Source organism: Oculina patagonica, chromosome 8, assembly GCF_052425735.1.
Source record: "Oculina patagonica isolate OP01 chromosome 8, crgOcupat, whole genome shotgun sequence".
Taxonomy (NCBI): Eukaryota; Metazoa; Cnidaria; class Anthozoa; order Scleractinia; family Oculinidae; genus Oculina; species Oculina patagonica.
This window is the reverse complement of record NC_135765.1, coordinates 30,356,401-30,377,953: the sequence shown is the minus strand read 5'-3', so window position 1 is coordinate 30,377,953 and position 21,553 is coordinate 30,356,401. Positions and strand designations below refer to the sequence as shown.

Genomic DNA, 21,553 nt, shown 5'->3' with positions numbered 1-21,553 from the left:
ACAAGTTAAAAATTAATTTCCATTAATGAAAAACATATTTTAGGTCTCAGGGCCATTCTGGGACGATGAAGTGAACTAGTTTGGCTTATTAATAATTACTGACCGATTTTTTACGGTTAACATATTTTACGGCTAACAGTTAAATTTTTCCATTTTTTACGCCTAACGGCTAACGGTTAACCCCATTGAGACCCTCTGTACCTAGTTGTATTAATGTCTTTAGATAATTAGGGTTTCGATGTTTGTATAATTTATTTAATTTGAAGCTTTTACAGGACTTTATTACCTAACTAAAGCTTATTAGAAGTACATTTATCATGATTATCGATAACGAATAAAATTCAAACAACTAATTTGTGTGCATTGGATTCAGAAAAGTCTGCTCATTGAAAAACTAATGCATCCCTCAGCCTCATATCTACCACCTGAATGTTTAAGCCTGGTTATCATATGATCGCCCCGATCGTTTCTATCGCATCAATCGTTTGCAAATTTTGAGTCAAACGCAGGCGATCGAATCGAATGGAAGCGATCAGTGAATTCTCATATGATCGTCCCGATTGCCTGGTATGAGCGAAGACCTACGAATAATTATTTTAGCCCTAGATCCAACACAATGACAGCCTTCAATGAAAGAGCAAAACCCATGGCCTCCCATCTTCTCAGTTATTGTAGTTAGAGATCGTCTGTGTAATGTTCTCAAAAAATCGCCCGATGGCAACGAAAAACTTTTTGAAGTGACATGAGTGAAGAGGCGATAGAAACGATCGGGCCGATTATATGAGAACCAGCCTTTACCGTTCAACAAAAATCCCGGAAGTTTTCGTTGGTACAAGCCGTCGAGAGCTTCTGCACTTTGTTCATAATCTCATTTTTAATCCATCTCCCATCAAGGAAAGAACAAATACCGGAAACTTGATTATCAATGGTAACCGCCATCACTTTAGGTCGGTTTCTGATCACCCCTGATAAACTTTTGAAAAAAACTTTCCGGTTGATCAAAAAAGAAGTGAGCTTGGATTATAATTAGCTGTCATTCCCCTTAAATAGAAACGTAAGGACAAAAGTAAGTTTTTAATTTTATTAGACCTACACTTTTTAGAGGATTTTTTTCTGGGATGAGCGCAAAATATTCGTTTTAAGATAATTTTTTGCCCTCATTAATTTACATTTTAGGGCACTAGCACATTACACCTACCATACTGGTGGTCCATGGTATATCAGCTCATATACCGTGGCCTGTAAACCAATCATAACTCAGGAATTGCAATATACCATGGCTAGAAGAGTGTAGACCATGGAAAAGTGGTCGATTTGTTAAGTACATGTACGTGCGTAACGCATGGTAACACGCCTTGAAACTAGACAATTATTTTTGGGTCTCCTTTATTGTAAAAACGTATTTTGACCTTTCGAAATGATGCTCGCGTGACAGTGGCCGTTTAGTTCAGGAAGTATATTTAACCTATATTTCTGAGCATGCGGAGGGTCGGGAAAATCAGGGGAAGTCACTTGCAAGACTTACTTCTGCTTGGGGTATAATACTTGCAATTAATACATAAACATTTCCCGCTTCAGCCGAGGAAATTAAGTGATTATTTTTAATGCGGCTGTATTATGAGAAACCACGGAATTATCGCCCGGAACGTAACCAAGCACTATGTAGGTATAAGGGAAGTAAACCAATACGTGACAGATAGTCAATTTTACCCCCCTAAGGTACTTGTTTTGGCTTTAAAAGCGAACGCTCCTCCTAAACAATTCAGACAGTCTGTTGTTCAGTGTGGACGCTATTTGCCGTGTTGGTATCTCAGTTCTTGTTAAAGCACAAAGCCAATGTAAGTAGAATTTATTTCGTTAATAACTAAGTGAAAACCGTTATTCGTCAATGTTTGGGTATCAGTGGCTTTAGCTTTAAAGAAACTAAATGGAGGACACTTCCTCTAAAAAAGGAAAGTAAAAAAACTGAACTATTGGTCAGTAGAGGGTTTCCGTTTAAAAATTATTGGGTTCGGAATTCCCCCTACAGGTCCGAAAGCAGCGAAAGTAGTTGCTAAACTGTAGTGAATCTCAAGCAACGAGGGTCTGTTTACGATCGGAACTTTACGATCAATTTACATCACTATTCAATAACGTGAGCTAAGCTTGGGTTTGTTCCTTGCTTTAGCCTGCATATAATGTTTTTGAAGTGCAATTAAATAATGCGGCTTCTTTTTTTCAGTTGTCAGTGACAATCTCAAGCGCCTATCTACTTTTCAGCATTACAGTTACCTCTCCTAACACCAAAACGGTGAGAATAAGTAATTTCCTGCCTCGTGGTCATTTCTAGAGCAGTTTTCAATTGAGTGTCGTAAAACCAAAACCAATGTAATTACTTCGGCCAATCACAAAAGACACAGACAATCCAGTGAACCAATCAAAACTCGAAGCACATACATGTAGCTGGCACGAAGCGCGGGAAAACCTGCGCGAGCGAGACACGATTGGTTTTGGTTTTACTCCTGATTGGCTGAGAAAGTGGCGCGAGATTTTTAAGCCAATAACTAAGCGTAGTAATGCAAAACCAAAGCAACGCAATTTACTTTCGACGGCTCAAGTGAAAACCGCTCTACATGAAGCAGCCTTTGTGCGATCAAATTTTTTTCATAAAGATTATACAACATCATATTAAAAGCACACGTTTGAGCATTTAGCCGCCAGTCTCTCGACTTTCACTTTGCGAAACACGATGGGACAAATTTTCCCTTTGTGCATGTCGACCTTAATTTATTTGAGAATATCCCAGAGATTTCTCCCTTCAATTCAAAAGAAAACGTCGGGCTTGTCCCTGGAACTTGTTACATAAATTAGTCGCAGGGACTTTCTTAGACTGTTCACAACCCTCTATTTTTTCGTATTTTTTCGATCGATGAACGCGGGGGAAAGAACGTTGAAAAATAGAGAGGCTGTGGACAATCTAGGACTAACTCATACATACTTATTTATTTTTCCCCTCGTTTGTGCCGACCTATAGTTGGCTTCTCATGTTTGTCGAAACAAATTTTCATGTAACATTAACGTTATGGGCGAATTAACCCTTTGAAACCCAAATTTCCCCCCCCCCCCCCAAAAAAAAAAAAAAAAAAGCTTTTTTAGCCGCTAAACTGAAATTTTGGTACTATGGTCTTGAATTTACCTCAACTTTGCTAAAGAAGCACTTTTTTACACTACAGCAACATTTTGATAAAGATTCTGTGTAAAAACGTACAATATTTTACTTTGGTGCATGCGCATGCTGAACCGTTCCAAATTTTTTTTTTGCCCCTTTTGCTTCCTTTTTTTCTGCCTTCATATTTTCCTTACTTTCTACTCTTCATGTCCTTTCTTTTGGCCAAAAAAGTTTTGACGTTGTCATTGGAAAACACTGAAAAGGGGACCTTGACCAATTACAGGTGTACTGGCCTGTTTAAGCAACGATTTTGCACCAAAAATGGATTGTACTTTTCTTTGATTAGCTCTGTCAGAATGCAACCGATATTCAAAAGAAACAGTCCTGTAGAAAGGTCGATCCAAGCTCAGTCAGATTCTTATCACGAAATTCCACTGACGTGCTTATTGATGACGTCACAAGTGAGTCAATGACTGCACCTCCAAATAGCGCCTGAATGCGCGTTTAGGAGTGAAAGGGTTAAACGTCTGCGGATTTTTGAGCAAAATCTGCCAACGAGCTTGCGCGAGTGAGAAAGAGCAGCAAATTTGTTAAATTGTATTCCTGTTTAGTCGATGAACAGTTTTTTTTATATGTGACAAACACGACGTTCAATGAAAATGTCTCATCAATTAGCTGGGGCCCCAGGGGGTGTACTTGCAGTATACATGACGGGGAGGTCCGACGTATTTTTTTGGGTTGAAAAATTACACCCTCGATATAATTTTGGGTCAAGAGATCTGTCATGTTTTTTTTTTAGGTATTAAAGTCTGTTTGATTGAATAAATCAGTATCAGTTGCCAGGTATTTTTTTGGGTGTAAAATTTCAGGCTCATGTATTTTTTTGGGTTCGCAATATGAAGCTCCGTTGTACCCCCCCCCCCCCCCATCATGAATACTGCAAGTACCCCCCCTGGGGCTGGGGCTTGCGCTAAACCATGTCGATACAACTTCTCTCAAACTTCCCTTGCCAAAATTGATCAAAAGCGGAAGTAGGAAAGCAGCCGTAATGGTGAATATTGACGCACCCTATCAACGTATGGGAATAACATGGAAGACGCGGTGGCCCAATGGTTAGTGAGCTGAACTCCAGATCGAGCGGTCCGTTCGAGTCCTGGCCAGGGTCACTGTGTCGCGTTCTTGGGCAAGACACTTTACTCTCACCGTGCCTCTCTCTACCCAGTGTATAAATAGGTACCAGCGAATTTAATGCTGAAGGGGGACTCTGCGATGGACTAGCATTTCATTCAGGGGGAGTAGAAATACACCTAGTCGCTTCGTAAAACCGAGATAATGACGAGCCACTAGGCTCGAACACAGACTACACCCTATTAACGTCAGTATTTATTTCATTTCAGATGAAGGCTGGCTTCATTCTATTTGCAGTGGCCCTGTGCTTAGTGCCCGTGTCGACCGCCCCCTTTTCCTTATTCGACTGCAAGAATTCGTGCTATCACAATTATATCTATCCGAATTGTTTTCACGAATGCTATTCAGCAACTTGCTATAATTACTGCGAAGGAGCGTATGAGAAATGTCTGGATAACTGTTACCAACGAAGCTATTCGGATACAGATACCAGCCATCAAGTGGCCATATGATATAAAGCTGGACGAGAATCTACACAATAGGCGACTGAAACGTTTTAAGAGACTGTAGGATCCTCTAGATATGATTTAGTTTCATTGTAATTGAATGTTCCGTGTAGCAGAAATAAACGCCGCCTTTCAATCACTGAAGTCGTTACAATCTAGATTATAAATAAGGGTGGTTTATCCAAAATACCTCAGACTCTTTCAAAGTGCCCAGTTAGAATCCATTTTCCTGGGGAAAGGGTAACTCTCTATAGTGGCTCCGCCCGAAAGGGGTGCTTCTTTCAAGACGGACAGTATAGGAATTTACGACTGAGTTGAAGTATCAAGAGGGAGGGAAAACTGACCTCCGACAGCATCCCTAATGTATGTATATGAACCGGTTACCCTTTCTGTCAGAAATGGTTTATAACGTTAACGGGTAAGGGTTTTGACCTGTGGGGGCGGAGCCTCTCCGTATAAAATATTTTTGATGCAGCCCCAATGTATTAGCAATCATTAATATAAAAGGCAAAGAAAACGGCGAAAACAATAGTTTCACTTTTACTTTACCTTTACACGATGTTAGCCTGCGAACACAGACGTATTTCCGGTTGTCGTTTCTCTTTGCCGAAAAATAGCGCAGGCTAACATGATGTAGACTTTTATCGCTCGTAGCCTGCGGCGAATAAAGCCGCCTTGCTCTCATTGCTCCTGGTTGGTTTGCGATGCGGGGCGGCTGTATTCGGAGGCTAGCGACTTTACCGCGTGTAGTCATCATTGCTGTAAATTTGAGCCTAATGTTTTAAATACTTTCTCTTTGAAGCGGGTTTGAAAACTCAAAATTTCACAAAGAATATATGGGCTCACCGCTCATTAGCGCTTTTGCATCCAGAAATTTTGCAGTTTTTAAAAGCTAATATTTCCTTCAATATTATACGTAAAGAGCTGAAAATTTCGCCGATTATTAAGTTTCACAAGCTCTTTAAACTTCTAGAGTTTTTTTGAAGATAGCAGGATGCCTTCTCCACGCAAAGTCGTATGCTGATGAGGCAAATGTAAACAATGACGTCAGCAAAGATCGCCCTAAAGATAGATTCTGATGCTTTAAATTGATCACGTGGGTTTCTTGTTTGTTTCTTTTTCTCGTTCGTTAAATTTCGGCTTAAATCTTTCATCCAAAAGGTAGAAAATAATTGAAGGTGCTCGTTTTTGAATGCGGGCGTGCGAAAGTAATTTAGTAATGAACAATAACAAACGAGAGTGTTTCTGTTTACGGAACTATCGGTCAGATAGTTGCCCCTTGGAAATTTGATGTTCCTTAAACTAGCATAAGCGAAGCTAATCTATTATGTGTTTTAAGAACATCAAATTTCCCCCGGCGCGCGGGCAACTATCAGCCGATAGTTCCTCGACAGAAACACTATTGTTTAGTTAGTCGTGCAGGAGGTCAGAAACTCAGGCCGGGTAGTCCATTTTCCTGACATAATTAATACAGAGGAAATCGTGTCATTTATGCTACAACCCAATCACACAGGGGTTTCCTGTGGTATTGGTTTCATCCGTGCCAAAAATATAACAGATATACTAATTTCTTTTTGCACGTCCGGGTTGCACGTACACGAAAAGCGTTTTGAAAAGCACCAAGAGAGGGTTAATTATAACAAATGAATAGATGAATGGCGAACAATATGTAATTAGTTGTAGAAATATTTCAACAAGGGCAGAACTTGAAAAAAAAAGTCTGCCCAACTTCTTTAAGTTAAGATCAATCTCGTTCCCAGGGCCCTCGTTCCCCTTGAACAGCACCACCGCTGGATATATGGGGGTAAAGCGCGCGCGGGTTCTGGGTACAAGAATGAGTTTAAAAAAATGTTTAAAACTTTGCACTGAATTGGAAACCATTCCCCTAACGGCTCGTGGTTCCACTTAAGTTTTGAACGGGTTTTTTTACGACTTCGATGCTATCTATTTAAATCTTATTTAATATCTTTGTTACTCACTTGGAAGGTCACTACTGTGGTCTATTTAACAATAATTCGTTGTCTTAGACCATCTCATATCGAATAAGCGCGACGGAACAATTGTTTTGTTAAAAATACCGAAAGAATTGCAATATTTGAGCTAACCGGCTGTTTTCACCTACGCTACACCTACCATATTTGTGGTCCATGGTATATCAGCTCATATACCGTGGCCTGTAAACCAATTAAAACTCAAGAATTGCTATATACCGTGGGTAGTTTTTAATTGAAGAAGGTATACCATGGAAAAGTGGTCGATTTGTTAAGTACGTGTGTAACTCATGTTAACACGTGTTGAAAAAAATTTATTATTTTGGGTCTCCATTGATGTAAAAATGTATTTGACCTTTCGAAATGATGATCATGACAGCGGCTGTTTAATTCAGGAAGTTGAACAAATTGACATCAGTTTTTATGCGTCTGTCCTGTTATTGATGATAACTGAATTGCGTCATAACATTTAGCTAACATTGTCAAAGTGTTGTAGATCCACGAGCCGGTTCAACTAACCTTTAATCCACTGAAAAGTGTTCACAAAATAATCGATCCGCTAAAACGCGGTTCAGCTTCCTAATTTCATTGACAGCACACATTCCCGCTCACCGCCGATTTTCGGTCTGAATCCCCAATAAACATCCTTATATCTTCGCCCTCAGGTTGCACTGGTTTCTTAAGTTTTAACCGATAAATATTAGATGATTTCCTCATTGAAGACTTCTAGTATTGTGGTATAATTCTTGCCTCATCAAGAATACAGCGCTAAATCAGTGCTGAAAAGTTTGACAAAACCTTCGCTGATTGCGTCAGCTACGAGTTTCATGCGTCTGTACTCTTATTGACAATGAAAACTAGCTAATCAGCGCGCGAGAATTCGCTCAGTTATTGTAAAAATATTTATTTATGTGTAACCTATATTTCTAAGCATGCGGAGGGTCAGAAAAATTAGGGGAAATAACTCGCAAGGCTTACGTCAACTTGGGGTATAATACTTGCAATTAATACATAAACGTTTTCCGCTGTAGCCGAGGAATCAAGTGATTATTTTTGATGCCATTGTATTATGATAAACCACAGAATTATTGCCCAGAACCAAGCACTGTGTAGGTATAAGGGAAGTAAGCCAGTACGTGACAGGTAGTTTTTTTTACCCCCCTAATAGATACTTACTTTGGCGTTAAAAGCGAGCGCTCGTTCCAAAAATTTTCTCACACAGTCCTGTTGTCCTAGCTGCCGTGTTGGTAACTGTTCTTTGAGGCACAAGACCAATGTAAGTAGAATTTATTTTGTTTAATAGTAAGAGAAAACACCGGACTACTTTCCCCTCGCGGTAAAGAGATGAGGTAGAAGTGAAGTAAGAAACCTTTATTTGTATAAGCACCTATATCATTTATTCATTCATTTGTATGTCAGTGAATTTTAGTCTTTCAGAAACTGAATGGGGGACGCTTCCTGACTGGCGATACGCGTTTAATTTCAGTAACCAACTCTCATATGAAAGGGGCATGGATGCTCGTCGTTGCCTCACCTAGGGGTATAAATTAGGGATTTAGGCTTCTCTTATGTAATTAAAGGTGGATTTCCACTGTCGCGTTTTTGTCCACGTACGTTAACGTACGTAAAAACTATAAACGTCCGATCGTGAGGGTTTTCAAAAAGTTGAACTGAGTTCAACTTTTTGAGTTCAACTTTTTCGTGGCTGTCTGCGGTAACACACAGCGATTTAAACAATCATACTTTTAGATTTTGTCACATGACACTATTTACCGTGTGGACGCCATTTTGTGTTAATTCACCCTCAATGTAAACATCTTAAAATATTCAGATGTCTAAGCACTTCTTATCGAGGAAGTTTGAAAATTTCAAGCAATATGGAAGTGACTACAGACCCTGCAGATATTGAGTTATCATGTCAAGTTCACATGCTACTGTATATTGACTGAATGCTCTCGACCAATCACATGCTTCAAAGTAATTCTAACGTATAATAAATCACATTATCTCCCTGCTTTTTGGCGCCAAAATTCAAGATGGCGGGCATTTACGTACGTTCAACGCACGTAAAAAAGAGAAGCGTTATTACATACGTAAATATTTACGCGACAGTGGAAATCGACCTTGAGAGTATTCAAAACAGAATGCCGATGGTTTTAGCTTTCGAGGTCTCGTTTAAAGGAGCAATGTCGCGATATTTTATTCTGATTACTTTCAAAAATAAAATAATAGTTTTTTAAAATAATTGTTTTCTAACGTAGAAAAGCAACAAAGGAGGAGTTATTAAAACGTGTGAAAATAACCAAGAATGGTTTTGACTGCTGGACGTAAATTAAGACGGATTACGAACGACAATTTTTTTCAAGACGAGTTGTACTGGCGTGAAGAAATAGAAAGGCGTTGTATACTAGACCGATCAAGCATATAGTATTGTTTCTTTTGTATTAGGAGTCAAAAAGCTTGAGCCACGTCCAGATTGGTCTTCGGGGGTTTAATTCAACGAATTTTCGTCGAGCACTCTCATCCCATCCAAATGCATGAGTGCCCCAGGCGTCCGAAGCGAGGATAATATCAGAAATGGATTCTAAATTGCACTATGGGCCCTTAAGCAACCACCGTCATTATTATCAATATTACTTAACGAACAATGCACATCACTTTTCATTAACGTGAGTCAAGCTTGGGTATGTTTCTCGCTTTTATCTTTACATGCTTCTTTTATTTTATTTCAGTTTTCAGTGACAATCTCAAGCGCCAATCTATTGTCAGCAGTACAGTTTTTCCACTCACCAAAATGGTAAGTTCAATTTTCTGCCTCGCAGCCATTTCTATATTAGCATTTTACTAGTTGGAGGCAAGGCGAAAAAATGTAAAGATTCTTTAGTTGAGTTCAGTAGACCTAAAGTGTGTGCGTAACCAAAGCAAAGTTAGGTAGGTAAACCCTGCGATGGACGAGCATCACATCCAGGGGAGTAGAAATACTCCTAGTCGCTTCGTAAAACCGGGATAAGCTCCCGCCTGATGAGCCAATAGTCTCGAACACAGATTACACCCTATTAACGTCGGAATTTATTTTATTTCAGATAAAGGCCGGCTTCATTCTATTTGCAATGGCCTTGTGCTTAGTGTCAGTGTCGACCGCCCCCGTTTCCTTATTCGACTGCGAGAATTCGTGCTATCACAATTATATGAATCCGAATTGTTTTCACAAATGCTATTCAGCATTTTGCTATCGTTTCTGCGACAGAAAGTACGAGGAATGTCTGGACGCCTGTGAACAACGAAGCTATCCGGATTCAGATACCAGCCATCAAGTGGCCATATGATATAAAGCCGGACGAGAATCTACACAATAGGCGACTGAAACGTTTTACGAGACTGTAGGACCCTCTGGAAATGATTTAGTTTCATTGTAATTGAATTTTTCGTGTAGCAGAAATAATAAACGCCGCCTGTAAATCACTCAGGTCGTTTCAAACTTTCCTGGTTTATAACTAAGGGTGGTTTATCTAAAGAACCTCAAACTCTTTCAAAGTGCCCAGTTAGAATGCAAGTGCATCCATACTGAGACGAAAGCAGACTCGCTCCCAGTCCCTGGTTATTTGTTCCTAAAGGTGATAAAAGACTGAGGCCGAATGAGGCGAGGGTTGCGGGGCAGGCTGGGCAATGCGTCAAAACCGCCTCGGGAGCGACTGGGAACGAATCTGCATCCATAGCACACTGTGGCGTTTACCATTTGTTTTAAAGCACACCTTTTTAGCAGTTTGCAACAGCCTTTCTGTATTACAACTGCGCGTGCTAAGATTGCTATCTAAATATTTTGAACGCTTGTAATACTCAACAAATCCCTGGCGAGAACTATAAAGAGATCAAACTTTTGAAAAGGTATCAGAAGTACCAGAACTGAATTCTCTGGCAGAAAATGAAAGAAAAGTAGAATAAAACTTCGTGACAAGTAATGGGATCCTGCCCGTGTAGTAGTCACACTTCACATCTACGTCCATAACTAAAAATTAGCTGTTCACTGCAAACTTGGCAATTTGCTTGAAAAAAAGCGTCTTCCCTCCCCCGTACTACACGTTATTTAGGAGGATTATACCTGAAAATCGTTTTTTTTTTCACCGCTTAGGGACGGAGGGGGGGGGGGATGAAAAATATTGAACAAATTGTTTGCAGGGCCTGGAAAGACAAAATAAATTGTTTGCAAACACGATATGTATAACAAAAATAGTAAGAATTTTAAAAAAAATTGTTTGCAGAGGTGCATAAACTAAAAAAAAAAGTTTGCAGAGAAAAAATTTTCATCTCCCCCCCTCCCCCTCCAAGAAAATAATGGTCCGTCCCTTAACATGGGTTTAACGGAAATATCTTGTTCGAAATTCAAAAACGCTTCCATTATTCTATATATCTATGTTTCACGATGTTTTGTAAATTTTTGAGTGATGTTGGGAGAAGATATGCAGGTATAATGCCGCCTTAAGCTCCGTTTTGTGCATATGCATCAATCTTTCACGGGTCCCTCGAGCTCTCAGAGAAAATGGCGGCTTTACGCAGGCTGAAGATTTTAAAACTAGTTTTGTCCATAGTGAGTAGGTAGAAGGATCTGTCTCTTATTGGGGCCAGAATGAGGTAATTATAATATGTCTTTAGGGTTGGCGGGACATTTATTTAAATTATTTAGATCACACGGTGGGACGTTGCATTCGGCTGGAGTGCTTCTAACCTCGTGGTTCGGGCATGCATGCTCTAAACCTGGAGGAAACTGATTTCTTCTGACAACACCCTGTGTACTCGACGAACGTTAAAACTGACTAAAGAGGATTCACTAAACGCTTTACCCTGAACGCAGTTAACAGGAACACAAGTGATACTCAGGTAGGGATAGAACATTTACTAACAAACACTTCGTGTGACTAGACAAGTTTCGCAGTTTGTCAGTGCTTCCTTAAAGGGACTATGTCACGGATTTTACCAGAATTTGAACAGCCAAAATTTATATTTATGTCGCGGGAAACCTAAACATAAAAAAAGCTGTATTAGATCACTGAAACTGTAATCGAGCATCTTTTGCTGCGGCGGATGGCTCGGATGGAAACGGATTGCAATTTGAAAAAGTTAAGCATATGATTTTAAGTTGTTTACACGCGTATTAGAACTTCTGAAGCTTCTTCGAAATATCGATATTTATAGCCGTAGCTTCGGATTTCTATCGGCAAACTAAGGTTATGTATTCCTTAATGTGTTCAAAGACACTGTTTATTTAGGGTTAAGTTGCCTGCCACTAATTTTACGTTAAACTAAGTATGAAATTATGAAACGTAAGCACGTGTTTCGGCAAGAACAAAATTCTACCGTGATAAGCAACAGAAGCGCTAAAAGCTAACTTAACTTTATATTTCAACATGTACAATTGTTTTATTGTCAGTAAAGTTCGCTTTCATGTAGATGTATCGTGAACTGTAGCTAGGGGACATTCATTATGAGCAGTTCTGCCTGTTTTGTCTTGACTCTACATCGTGAAATGTACGTATATCCAAGTATATCTAAACCGAAAGCGGAAGTCAATGAAATGTAAAATCCAGCCAGATTCAAAATTTTATGTACGTGTCGGTGAATCACTGACAATCGCTGGCCAAAACTGACTTATCACTGATCATGAAAATACGCACCAGCAATCGTCAGAGACCAACTTGCTCATGATCACAGTAGAAGAAGAATCACATGCTCAATTACCAGAAATCATCAGCGAAACCAGCCTTGATTTGTCGATTTCTCGAACTCTCGGTTTCTCGAACCAATTTTCGTCTCCCTTATTTAAAGTATTTCCCTGTAATTTTACCCCCGGTATTTTCGAACCTTCGGATTTGTCGAAGCAGTTTTCGTTTCACCTGAAAGTTTGAGAAATCGGGGTCCTTCTGCATGTTCTTGACAACACCACTGAGGGCGAGAGGACGTGATTTACAAACCAGTGATCACGATTCGCGGATCAGACTAAAAAGTATGTTCCACTATTTTCAAATATAAAGAATCGCTATAAAGCAAAATAAGTAGTCTTTGTCAAGACCTGATACTTTAGGTTGCGCATTAATTTTATCTATGTCGTGCACTAGTATATATTAAATAACTTCATTGACCGATCATCATTTACTGAGAACTCAGAAGAGTATACAATTTACACAACTTTTAAATTAAAGTGGTACAAGGGTAGAAAAGGGCTACAAACATAGCGACAAAAACCTCTCACATGGGTTAATCTTTAGCTTTTAGTTCCTACCAGTCTGATTAACTGAAGGTTTTAATATATTTACTGTTTGTTGTTATGATCAGTATTCTTAGTTTTGATCACGCTTTCGCACTGTTTTCGTGTAGTTAATGTTAATATTAGACCTGTGTTCATTTTCTACAGATTGTATAAACTTTGGTGACTGCCAACTGCTTGACTAGTTACTGTTTTAATTATCTGCAAGCTAAGGTAAGCAAAGTTTAATTAATTAATTTGCTAGTCTGGGTTACGAATAGTTGCGTTATTTAGCTCTCGCTGTTTGATAAGCAAACGTTTTACACGTTTGTTGAAAAAAAAAAGTGCTTGTTTCATCAGTAAATTGCGTTTTCAGCGAAAATTCGTCCCAAACACCAGATTGCGTCTTCTTTGTAGCAAGATTAACATGTCAATTCTTCTTGATTTCAAAAATTCTGTTTATGTTCCGGGTGTCACTTGGCCATTCAACCGTTCATTCAAATTAGGCTGAGACTTTACGGTTCTAACGAGGCATATGTAGGAATGTACAAAAAAACGTGAAAAGACAAGTAGTTTTACATGCGAGATTAAGACTTCTTTTAGGGTTTACAGCTCCAGATTGCAGAGATGACAAGCCGCGTTATCCTGCGCAACTTGAAATGAAACTGAAGCACAAACGATCTAGCCTTTATTACATTCAGCATTCACTGATGCATTACATTTTGATCTTGTTTGCCTTGCAAATATTGTCGAGCCCGGTGTGTCTAAACTGACCTCCTTTTAACTGGCTATAAGGGTTATATCGAGTTATAGTTGCACTGTTTTTGTATGTTTGTCATTGGGTGCCTTATGCTTCTCAAAGGACAGTATAATTGTTTTCAATCGTTTAGAAATGAGTTCGACGTCACTATGAAAGCAACAACTGAAATAGACTCCGCGATTGGTTATTTCTGTGGTCAGCAAATCGTAAAAAAACCCGCTCTTTCGATTGAGCCGCTACGCGTCTTATTTATAAAGGAACAATTAACAGTCCTTTCTCAGTTAAACCTGATTTTTTATTTATCCTCCATTTAGTATATCACTGACTTTTCGCTAGCTTTCGCTGCAGTTAGTGTGTTAATTTTAGTTTTTGCTACTGTGCAGGAGTTGACATGCTGTGTCGTATAATTTCATGATGGAATGATTTATCGGTAGGTTCATCTTCGCTGTTTATGATTCAGATTGCCCGCCTTTGAGAACAACGAATCTATCAATCTTCTTGAATTAAGGTAGGTCACATTTGCATGTTGCAATAAAACTTTCTTAGTTACATCTTCTCAAGTCTTGATTAGTCTGCTTATGTGCATACTAAAATGAGACTGTCTTTGTTCTGCAACGCCAGGCGAACCGCGTGTTTATTACTTTCAATTCCAAAATGCAAAGTGCACCGCGCATGACCAAGGAGGGACGCCTGAGGACGTGGTAAATTTGTCTTAGTGTGAACTTTTCTCCAATATAACTCTGCACCTAGACCTGTTCTAAAAATCTGTTGGGTCATTCTTTAGCTTATTGATAGCGGCTCCATAACTTGTTCAACATTTAGTTTTCTACATTTGCCAAACTCGTGCATGCATCCAAATGACCCACAATCTTGGCGCGTTTTTTTCTATCGCGTCATTACGTTATACTTGCAATGCAAAGAATTAAGGAACTGGAATGCATCAAGAAAAGTCAAAATTTTCTATCAACGCTAAAATAAACGTTTTTGTAGGTTTAACAGGTAACCAGTCCATGGCTTCTGCTGCTCCACCTTCAGTTGCATCTTCCAAGGAAACGACCAACTACGCTCGGTTGTGTCGCCTTCTGGTGGATGTGGGATCCCAGGCCTTGAGAGACACCTTTGATGGGATACACCCTCCAGCAAGACTGCATCTTGTTTTGGCACGTCATCCAGAACATGCGACATTACAGAACCTTTATAGGAAGAAGAAAATCCTCAATCCCACCCAATGGGGAAAGTTGTTCCCTGCTATTCCTTCATCTGTTTCATCGGCGAGCTTTGATGTAACGCTATTGGTGGTACTGCTGAGGAATATCTGTGGTTTGCATGCTCCCGTCACTGGTTGGGACAGACTTCCGCCTCCTGCTGACACAAGTAAAGAAGCCAACATAGCCAGGGTGAAGTACTACCGTAATACTGTATACGGCCATGCCAGCCAAGCTTCTGTTGATGATGCAACGTTTAACACCTACTGGCAGGATATCAGTAACGCGCTGGTAGCACTGGGAGGAGCGAGTTATGGAGCCGCTATCAAGAAGCTCAAGAATGAGTGCATGGATCCCGTCACGGAGGAACACTACAGAGAGCTGCTAAAGCAATGGAAGAAAGATGAAGACAGCATCAAAGACAAACTTGATGAGATAGAAGGTATCTTAGGATTTAGCCTTAAGACCAAAAGTAGACAATTTTAAAGGTTGCAAAACAAGTAAACTAATTACAGATATCATTAACCTCACAGTGAGCGGTGGAGAGATTCCATCTCTAGTTGCCTGACGCTAAAAATCTTCACAGTAATAAATAAACAAACGAACGGGAAAAAGATGGAATAACTGTTTAAAAACAAATATTGGTAACACTTGCAAAATTATCAGTACCAAAAGCTGATTTAAAAATTTGAAGCTGATTTTAAGGACACTCGCGAAATTCTTTCAACATTGCAATTTTTCTTAAACTTTCACCAAAACTAGTTTACAAGTTACTTGTGTCCGAAATGTAAAAAAATTAAATGGATTTCACCGAATTCATTTTCGAGATACGATATCTGAAAAAGGGCACTTATTTGGATAAATTTGGCTTCGTATTCGATATGACCTCTGCGGTTTTTGGCAACAAAATATTTTAAGTGAATTGATGCAGGCTAACTTCCTTTGTCCGAATTTATTTGAGTTAGTCTATTGAACAGATATATTTCACTTTTAAAGTCCCTTTTAAAGTAAACCTTGCCTTAAACAATTGAATTTGCGAACATTCAAACGGCAAAATGCTGCAAAATGTGACTGATTCGATCGCGCGCGGGAAGAGAAAATGAAAAAAAAAACTTCTAACATTCGAATGTGGCTCATTTTTTGTCAATCGGTAAAGATCTATCCCAAAAGATTATTTATCCCGAAAAAGATTGGGGGTCACCGACCGTTTAAGAGAGGAAACTGCAAGCCGAAGTCAGTAACGCAACGGCTACCCACCCTAAATGTGTTTGGAAAGTTTTCTCAGCGCGCGCGCTCATACATGACGTGACGTGACGTTGCGACATGAATAACGTGCGCAGTAAGGATGCAACAACCTGTTAGAAAAAATGCAGGATTATGTCTAGCCTGCATAGCAGGCGTCTCGGCGCCTGCTACGCAGGCTAGATTATATGTAAATTACTTCAACCAACTGTAGGCTAAGGTCGGACAACACATAGCCTCCCATGCAGTCGTTTTTAGGGGCGATCGTGTTCCACTCCTGTGGGGGGAGTGAAACACGATCGTCTCAAGTTTACAACACAAGAACCGGTGATATAGTCATACTAACTATAATGAAACTATAATGCAAGACTATAATGTCACTATCGCATTTGAACGACAACTGATGTAAATTTTTATCCTTAGACAAAATCAAAAACATGAGCGACGAATTGGACACCTTAAAGGCACAAAGAGAAGAAGCCAATGATGAAGGTCAGTTGAAAAATGGATGTACTGTAGTTTTTGCGCAGTTCAAAACAGCTTAAAGGGGCTAGGTCATGGTATTTAGGTAATTCTGTTAAAGCTGTAAACTTTAAATTGGCAGAGCAAAAGTCATTCATTGGCAAAATCACGGCAACATATATAACAAACAAGGATGGTTTCGAGCACTGTAAATGACACTTTTATAGAAATTGAGATAAACTTGAAAAAAGTCGGGCCGACGTTTCTCAAGTTTAACCGAACGCAATCCGTTTAAATCTTCTCGAATTGTGCCCATCCATGCCCCGTTTTGGCCTTTCTGTATTTCTTTTGAGTTATTCTACAGTTTTAAGCCGTTATTGTGATATTTCAGTTTATTCTATGACAGGTTGGTCAGCAGCGAAATTGCCTAAAATTGCGTGACATTTAGCCCCTTTAGAGATCAAGAAAAGAAAAGAACGTTACAAAAGAGAAACCAGGTCCGCACTGCGTTGGACAGTGGGCCAATTTTAAGTGTCTTGTACTCCGAAGCGATAAGGGTTGGGGGGCTGGTTGGGATCATAATAATAATAGGTTTTTCAGAATAATAATAGGTTTTTCAGAAAGACACTGAGTGACCCAGGAAACTGTCTTCAGTACTACATAAAGGTGACTTTTCATCCAAGAAACTGGGGAATCCCGCGATAGGCCAGCATAACCTTCTGGAACTAAATCAACATTACATAGTTTGATGTACGCCATGCCCATGTTTGATTTTCGCTATGTTTATGCTAAGCTTTTAGCCTCGTTTTAAAAAATACAGTTTTCAAACTTGTATTGCATGGTTTGCAGCAATCCATCTATATCGTCAGCTTATCAACGAGGAAATCAGTCCCGACAGCTTCCTTGCTGACAAAACATATACCAATGAGCTGAAAGAAGTGCTTTCATCCACATGTGGCAAGCTAGTAGCAGCAAACTACCAGGACAAAGCAAGAGACCTCATCAGAAGTATCATAGCAAAAGCGCACCCTGAGAACTTCAATAGACTTCCCAATTTGTGGAAGAGAATGTTCTCGACGCCCATGAGCAATGGTTGGGTGACTGTTGTACTGGAGTGCATTAAGGAATCGCGAAAAAACAGTAAAAAAGACGATTTCTATATAGAATTGGCACGTGAATTTGGTGAATTGCTTAAACTACAAACTGTCACTCTTAAAAATACAAAAATCAGTGATGATGAAGTTGTTGTTCTAGCTCATGCACTTAAATGCAACAAAACTCTGACAGAGCTAGACTTGTCCCACAACAACATTGGCGATGCTGGCGCTGCAAGTCTTGCTGATGCGCTTAAATACAACACAACTCTGATAGTTCTGAATTTTTCTTACAATAACATTGGTGCTCCCGGCGCTGCAAGTCTCGCTGATACGCTCAAACAGTTCAACACAACTCTGACAATTCTGAATTTGTCTTCCAGTAACATTGGTGCTGCCGGCGCTTTAAGTCTAGCTGAAACGCTTAAATGCAACGAAACTCTTAAAGCGCTAGACTTGTCCCACAACAACATTGGCGATGCTGGCGCTGCAAGTCTTGCTGATGCGCTTAAATGCAACACAACTCTGATAGGTTTGAATGTTTCTTACAATAACATTGGTGCTCCCGGCGCTGCAAGTCTAGCTGAAACGCTTAAATGCAACAAAACTCTGACAGAGCTAGACTTGTCCCAAAACAACATCGATGAGACTGGCGCTGAAAGTCTAGCTGATGCGCTTAAATGCAATAAAACTCTAAAAGTACTAGACTTGTCTCACAACAACATTGGCGATCCTGGCGCTACATTTCTTGCTGATGTACTCAACCAGTACAACGGAACCCTGACAGATTTAAATTTGTCTCAAACTAACATTTGCAATGATGGTGCTGTAACACTGGCTAATGCGCTCAAACACAACAGAATTCTACAGCTGAATCTGTCTAACAACAACAACATTGGTGAGGTTGGTTATAGAAGTCTGTGTAGTGGCATAATGCCAGCTGGCAGGATTGTACTACCCCCGCCACCCATGTAGATCAAGCCCGTGTGTATTTCGCAGCAATATCATTAGTGAGGGGTCTGATACAGTTGCGTTTGCATGGCAATAACATTGATGAAGCTGTAATCAATTAACTCTGCTAATGACTGCTAAGGACAAAACAATTATTAAGACTCCTACTTCCGTGTACATAAAGAACTCCCAATTGTGGGATGTCCGATAACCGGTATATGATTTATGATCCAATACTAATAATTTTAGAATTTAGATACACCTAATGGCAGAAAAGTTGTGACAGTCGTAGCAAAAAGCCGAATAGGAATTAATTATCTTAAACATCAAAGCTGGCAGCATTAACAGGAAACTCACGAGTTTATTACTGTACACATATTAATCGTGTTTGAAGATAAAATAGATTTACGTGTATTTAGAGGCGTTTTGAAGCCGTTTCTTCGGGCGAATTTTAAACATATTTTTTAAATGCTTGATTCCTATTTGTCATTAGGTGTAACTTGAATGAATAACAAAAAGTCAGACGTACTCACTTTAAATTTGACCTGTTCAGTCCATGCCAAAGCATAGGCCAGGGACGGAAGTTCACGAAACCCGTCTAAGTGTCAGCCCCAATCTCGTGCCCAGAGGCCGCGATCCTTCTGGTCTGCGCCAGGGATCGGGACCTCTGGGCTGAAAAGCCGCCACAAAGGCGTCTGAATCGGATTGGCTGCTGAAAAACTTGTTCGTTTCACCACATTATCGACCTCAGTGCTCGTTGAAACAATAAAAACACTTCTGATTGGTCGATCTGTAACGCGCCAAAATTTGAACGTGCTTCGGGATGGTTGTCCTGGCCCCTGGGGAATTGAATGTCTGTGCTCTGTGCAAATCAAAGATTGTGCCGTAATATGTGCTGTTTTTGGATGTATTTCTGTTTGGAGACGACATCAACAGTCTCGGAGCAATTTTTTTTTTTCACTTAAATAAGCATGTTTAATGTATAACCATGTTTAACAACCAAGAATGATCCCAAAACAGCACTAATTACAATTACGTGAAAAAAAGGAATGCTATTATTTGTCAGAGTTCATAATGGACTTCTAAATTAGTGTTATATTTTAAAACTACTTGTAATTAATTTTCATCAACTTTTGTCACGTGCGGTTTTGTTAAGTTTTAGAGAGGCTGTAAATAAATGCTTTTTCCTGTTCGATCCGAATTTTGTCTCAAGTTTTTTCTTTCGGATATTTATACCATGCGCAAAGGCTGTAATGGGAGAATACCCGTCGTTAAATAGACCGAGGGCCAGTATTCTCTTAGCCTGCGTAGCTGGCGGTTTTTAAAGCGCGCACAAGCAAGCGGCGAAGCTGCGACAACGAGCGCGCAGCCGCGAGAGGCTTGGGGAGGAGGAGCTGGTATGAAAATACCGCCAGCTACGCAGGCTAGTATTCTGTCAGCAAGGGCCACGGTCCTGATAGAAACCTCACGTGGTTCTATACTTAGAAAATATTGGTTTTGCTTGTACTAACTCATGATTATTTATAAATTGACTAATTGCGTTTATTCAAATTATAGACGCAAACAGCAAATTCAGTAATTATCAAGTTTGAGCAAGCCTAAAATAATTATTTTCCTTGATTGCAACAATGTTTTAAGATATTTAAAATGACTTTTGAGACAAGCAATACTTCATGTTCCTGTTTTAAAGTTCAAATGTTCAATTACCATGCTATTCTTTGCAAGAAATAAATTGTATTTTTAATAAACGCCGCCCTCGAAAAAACGTCGCACTCAAATCACGAAAAATTTAATAAACGCCGCGGCGTTTATTCGAGTAAATACGGTATTGCTCTAATCAATTTGTCATAATTGGAAACAACTTTTCGTTTTTGTGTGGGATCAAAGTAGGTTACTTGAGTACAGACCGATGCAGTCTCTCTGATTTGCGTCCTTAATATTTTGAAAATAGAAGGTGGTTCTGAACTCCTCTTATGGAATTTTTTAACTGTGACAAACGCTGTGTCATAACATGCTAATTATAAATGTAAAGTGAAATGGCAACTTGGATAAAGTGAAAGTAAATGAAAAAGCGTTCTCAAGTGGAATACTCGGAGAAAAGATTTTCCGAGTTCCCCCAACGGGAGTCGAACCCATGACCTTCCAGCCGGTATTCTGGAAGGTCATGGGTTCGACTCCCGTTGGAGGAACTCGGAAAGTCTTTTTTCCGAGTATTCAACTTGAGAACGCCTCTTCATTTACTTTCATGCTGATTATAACTTAATAATAAAAAAAATGGGTGGTCACTCTTATATTAACACTGAAAGCTGAAATTAAGGGTGTCTCTATTAGGTTATATTGTCGCTATGGTAACCACTAATGCACACCAATGATTGGGCATTAAAAATACTGAGAAAAAGTCGAGCGAACAGATTCAGTATATCCGGGCGTGTATGATATATTCCAAACGAAGCTCATCCTTGGTCTAAAAGGTATCTGGTCGTTTCGCCTACGAGTAGGGGTCATGAATGGTCCCTCAGAAGTTTGCAGTGCTCGCAAAATTAGGCCTCTGCTCGGAATGCTCGCAAACTTTTAGTGAGTGCTCGTTTGCTTGAGGTCGAATATTTTTACAATTGCTCGCATGATCGGTTTTTAGTGGAGGCAGCTTTTTGAATAGTACTCGTTTCTCTCAAGGCTTACTTTTATCAATGCTCGTGCTCGCAAAGAAAACGCTCTGCTCGCATGCTCGCAATTGCTCGCAAAGACCATTCGATACCCCTACGAGTGGTTTCGCTAACGATCAGTTAGCTAACAAGTTAGGTCGATTCGCCTACGTCTGAAGTCGTTTC

The 21,553-nt window shown here is 39.7% G+C and overlaps 1 protein-coding gene and 2 long non-coding RNA genes across 3 annotated transcripts; all 3 read left to right on the top strand.

Moving 5' to 3' along the window:
- The first annotated feature begins 1,770 nt into the window (after positions 1-1,770).
- LOC144663910 (uncharacterized) lies at positions 1,771-5,063 on the top strand. Its single transcript, XR_013572698.1, has 3 exons — positions 1,771-1,838; positions 2,222-2,290; positions 4,546-5,063. It is a non-coding gene; the product is annotated as an uncharacterized LOC144663910 (long non-coding RNA).
- Positions 5,064-7,782: 2,719 nt separating this feature from the next.
- LOC144664493 (uncharacterized) lies at positions 7,783-10,236 on the top strand. Its single transcript, XR_013572816.1, has 3 exons — positions 7,783-8,049; positions 9,506-9,570; positions 9,857-10,236. It is a non-coding gene; the product is annotated as an uncharacterized LOC144664493 (long non-coding RNA).
- A 3,967-nt stretch (positions 10,237-14,203) lies between these two features.
- Positions 14,204-19,906, top strand: LOC144664471 (uncharacterized). The gene is made up of 4 exons (XM_078525620.1): positions 14,204-14,279; positions 14,762-15,418; positions 16,642-16,710; positions 17,530-19,906. The coding sequence occupies exons 2-4, from the start codon at positions 14,782-14,784 to the stop codon at positions 18,747-18,749; spliced, it is 1,926 nt and encodes a 641-aa protein (XP_078381746.1). The 5' UTR covers positions 14,204-14,279; positions 14,762-14,781; the 3' UTR covers positions 18,750-19,906.
- The last annotated feature ends 1,647 nt before the right edge of the window (positions 19,907-21,553 follow it).

Excerpts from the sequence above, each read along its gene's own strand:
- LOC144664471 (XM_078525620.1), top strand. The coding sequence starts at position 14,782 with ATGGCTTCTGCTGCTCCACCTTCAGTTGCATCTTCCAAGGAAACGACC. Across the intron at positions 15,419-16,641 it reads CAAACTTGATGAGATAGAAG|ACAAAATCAAAAACATGAGC; the intron begins GTATCTTAGGAT and ends TTTTATCCTTAG. Across the intron at positions 16,711-17,529 it reads AGAAGAAGCCAATGATGAAG|CAATCCATCTATATCGTCAG; the intron begins GTCAGTTGAAAA and ends CATGGTTTGCAG.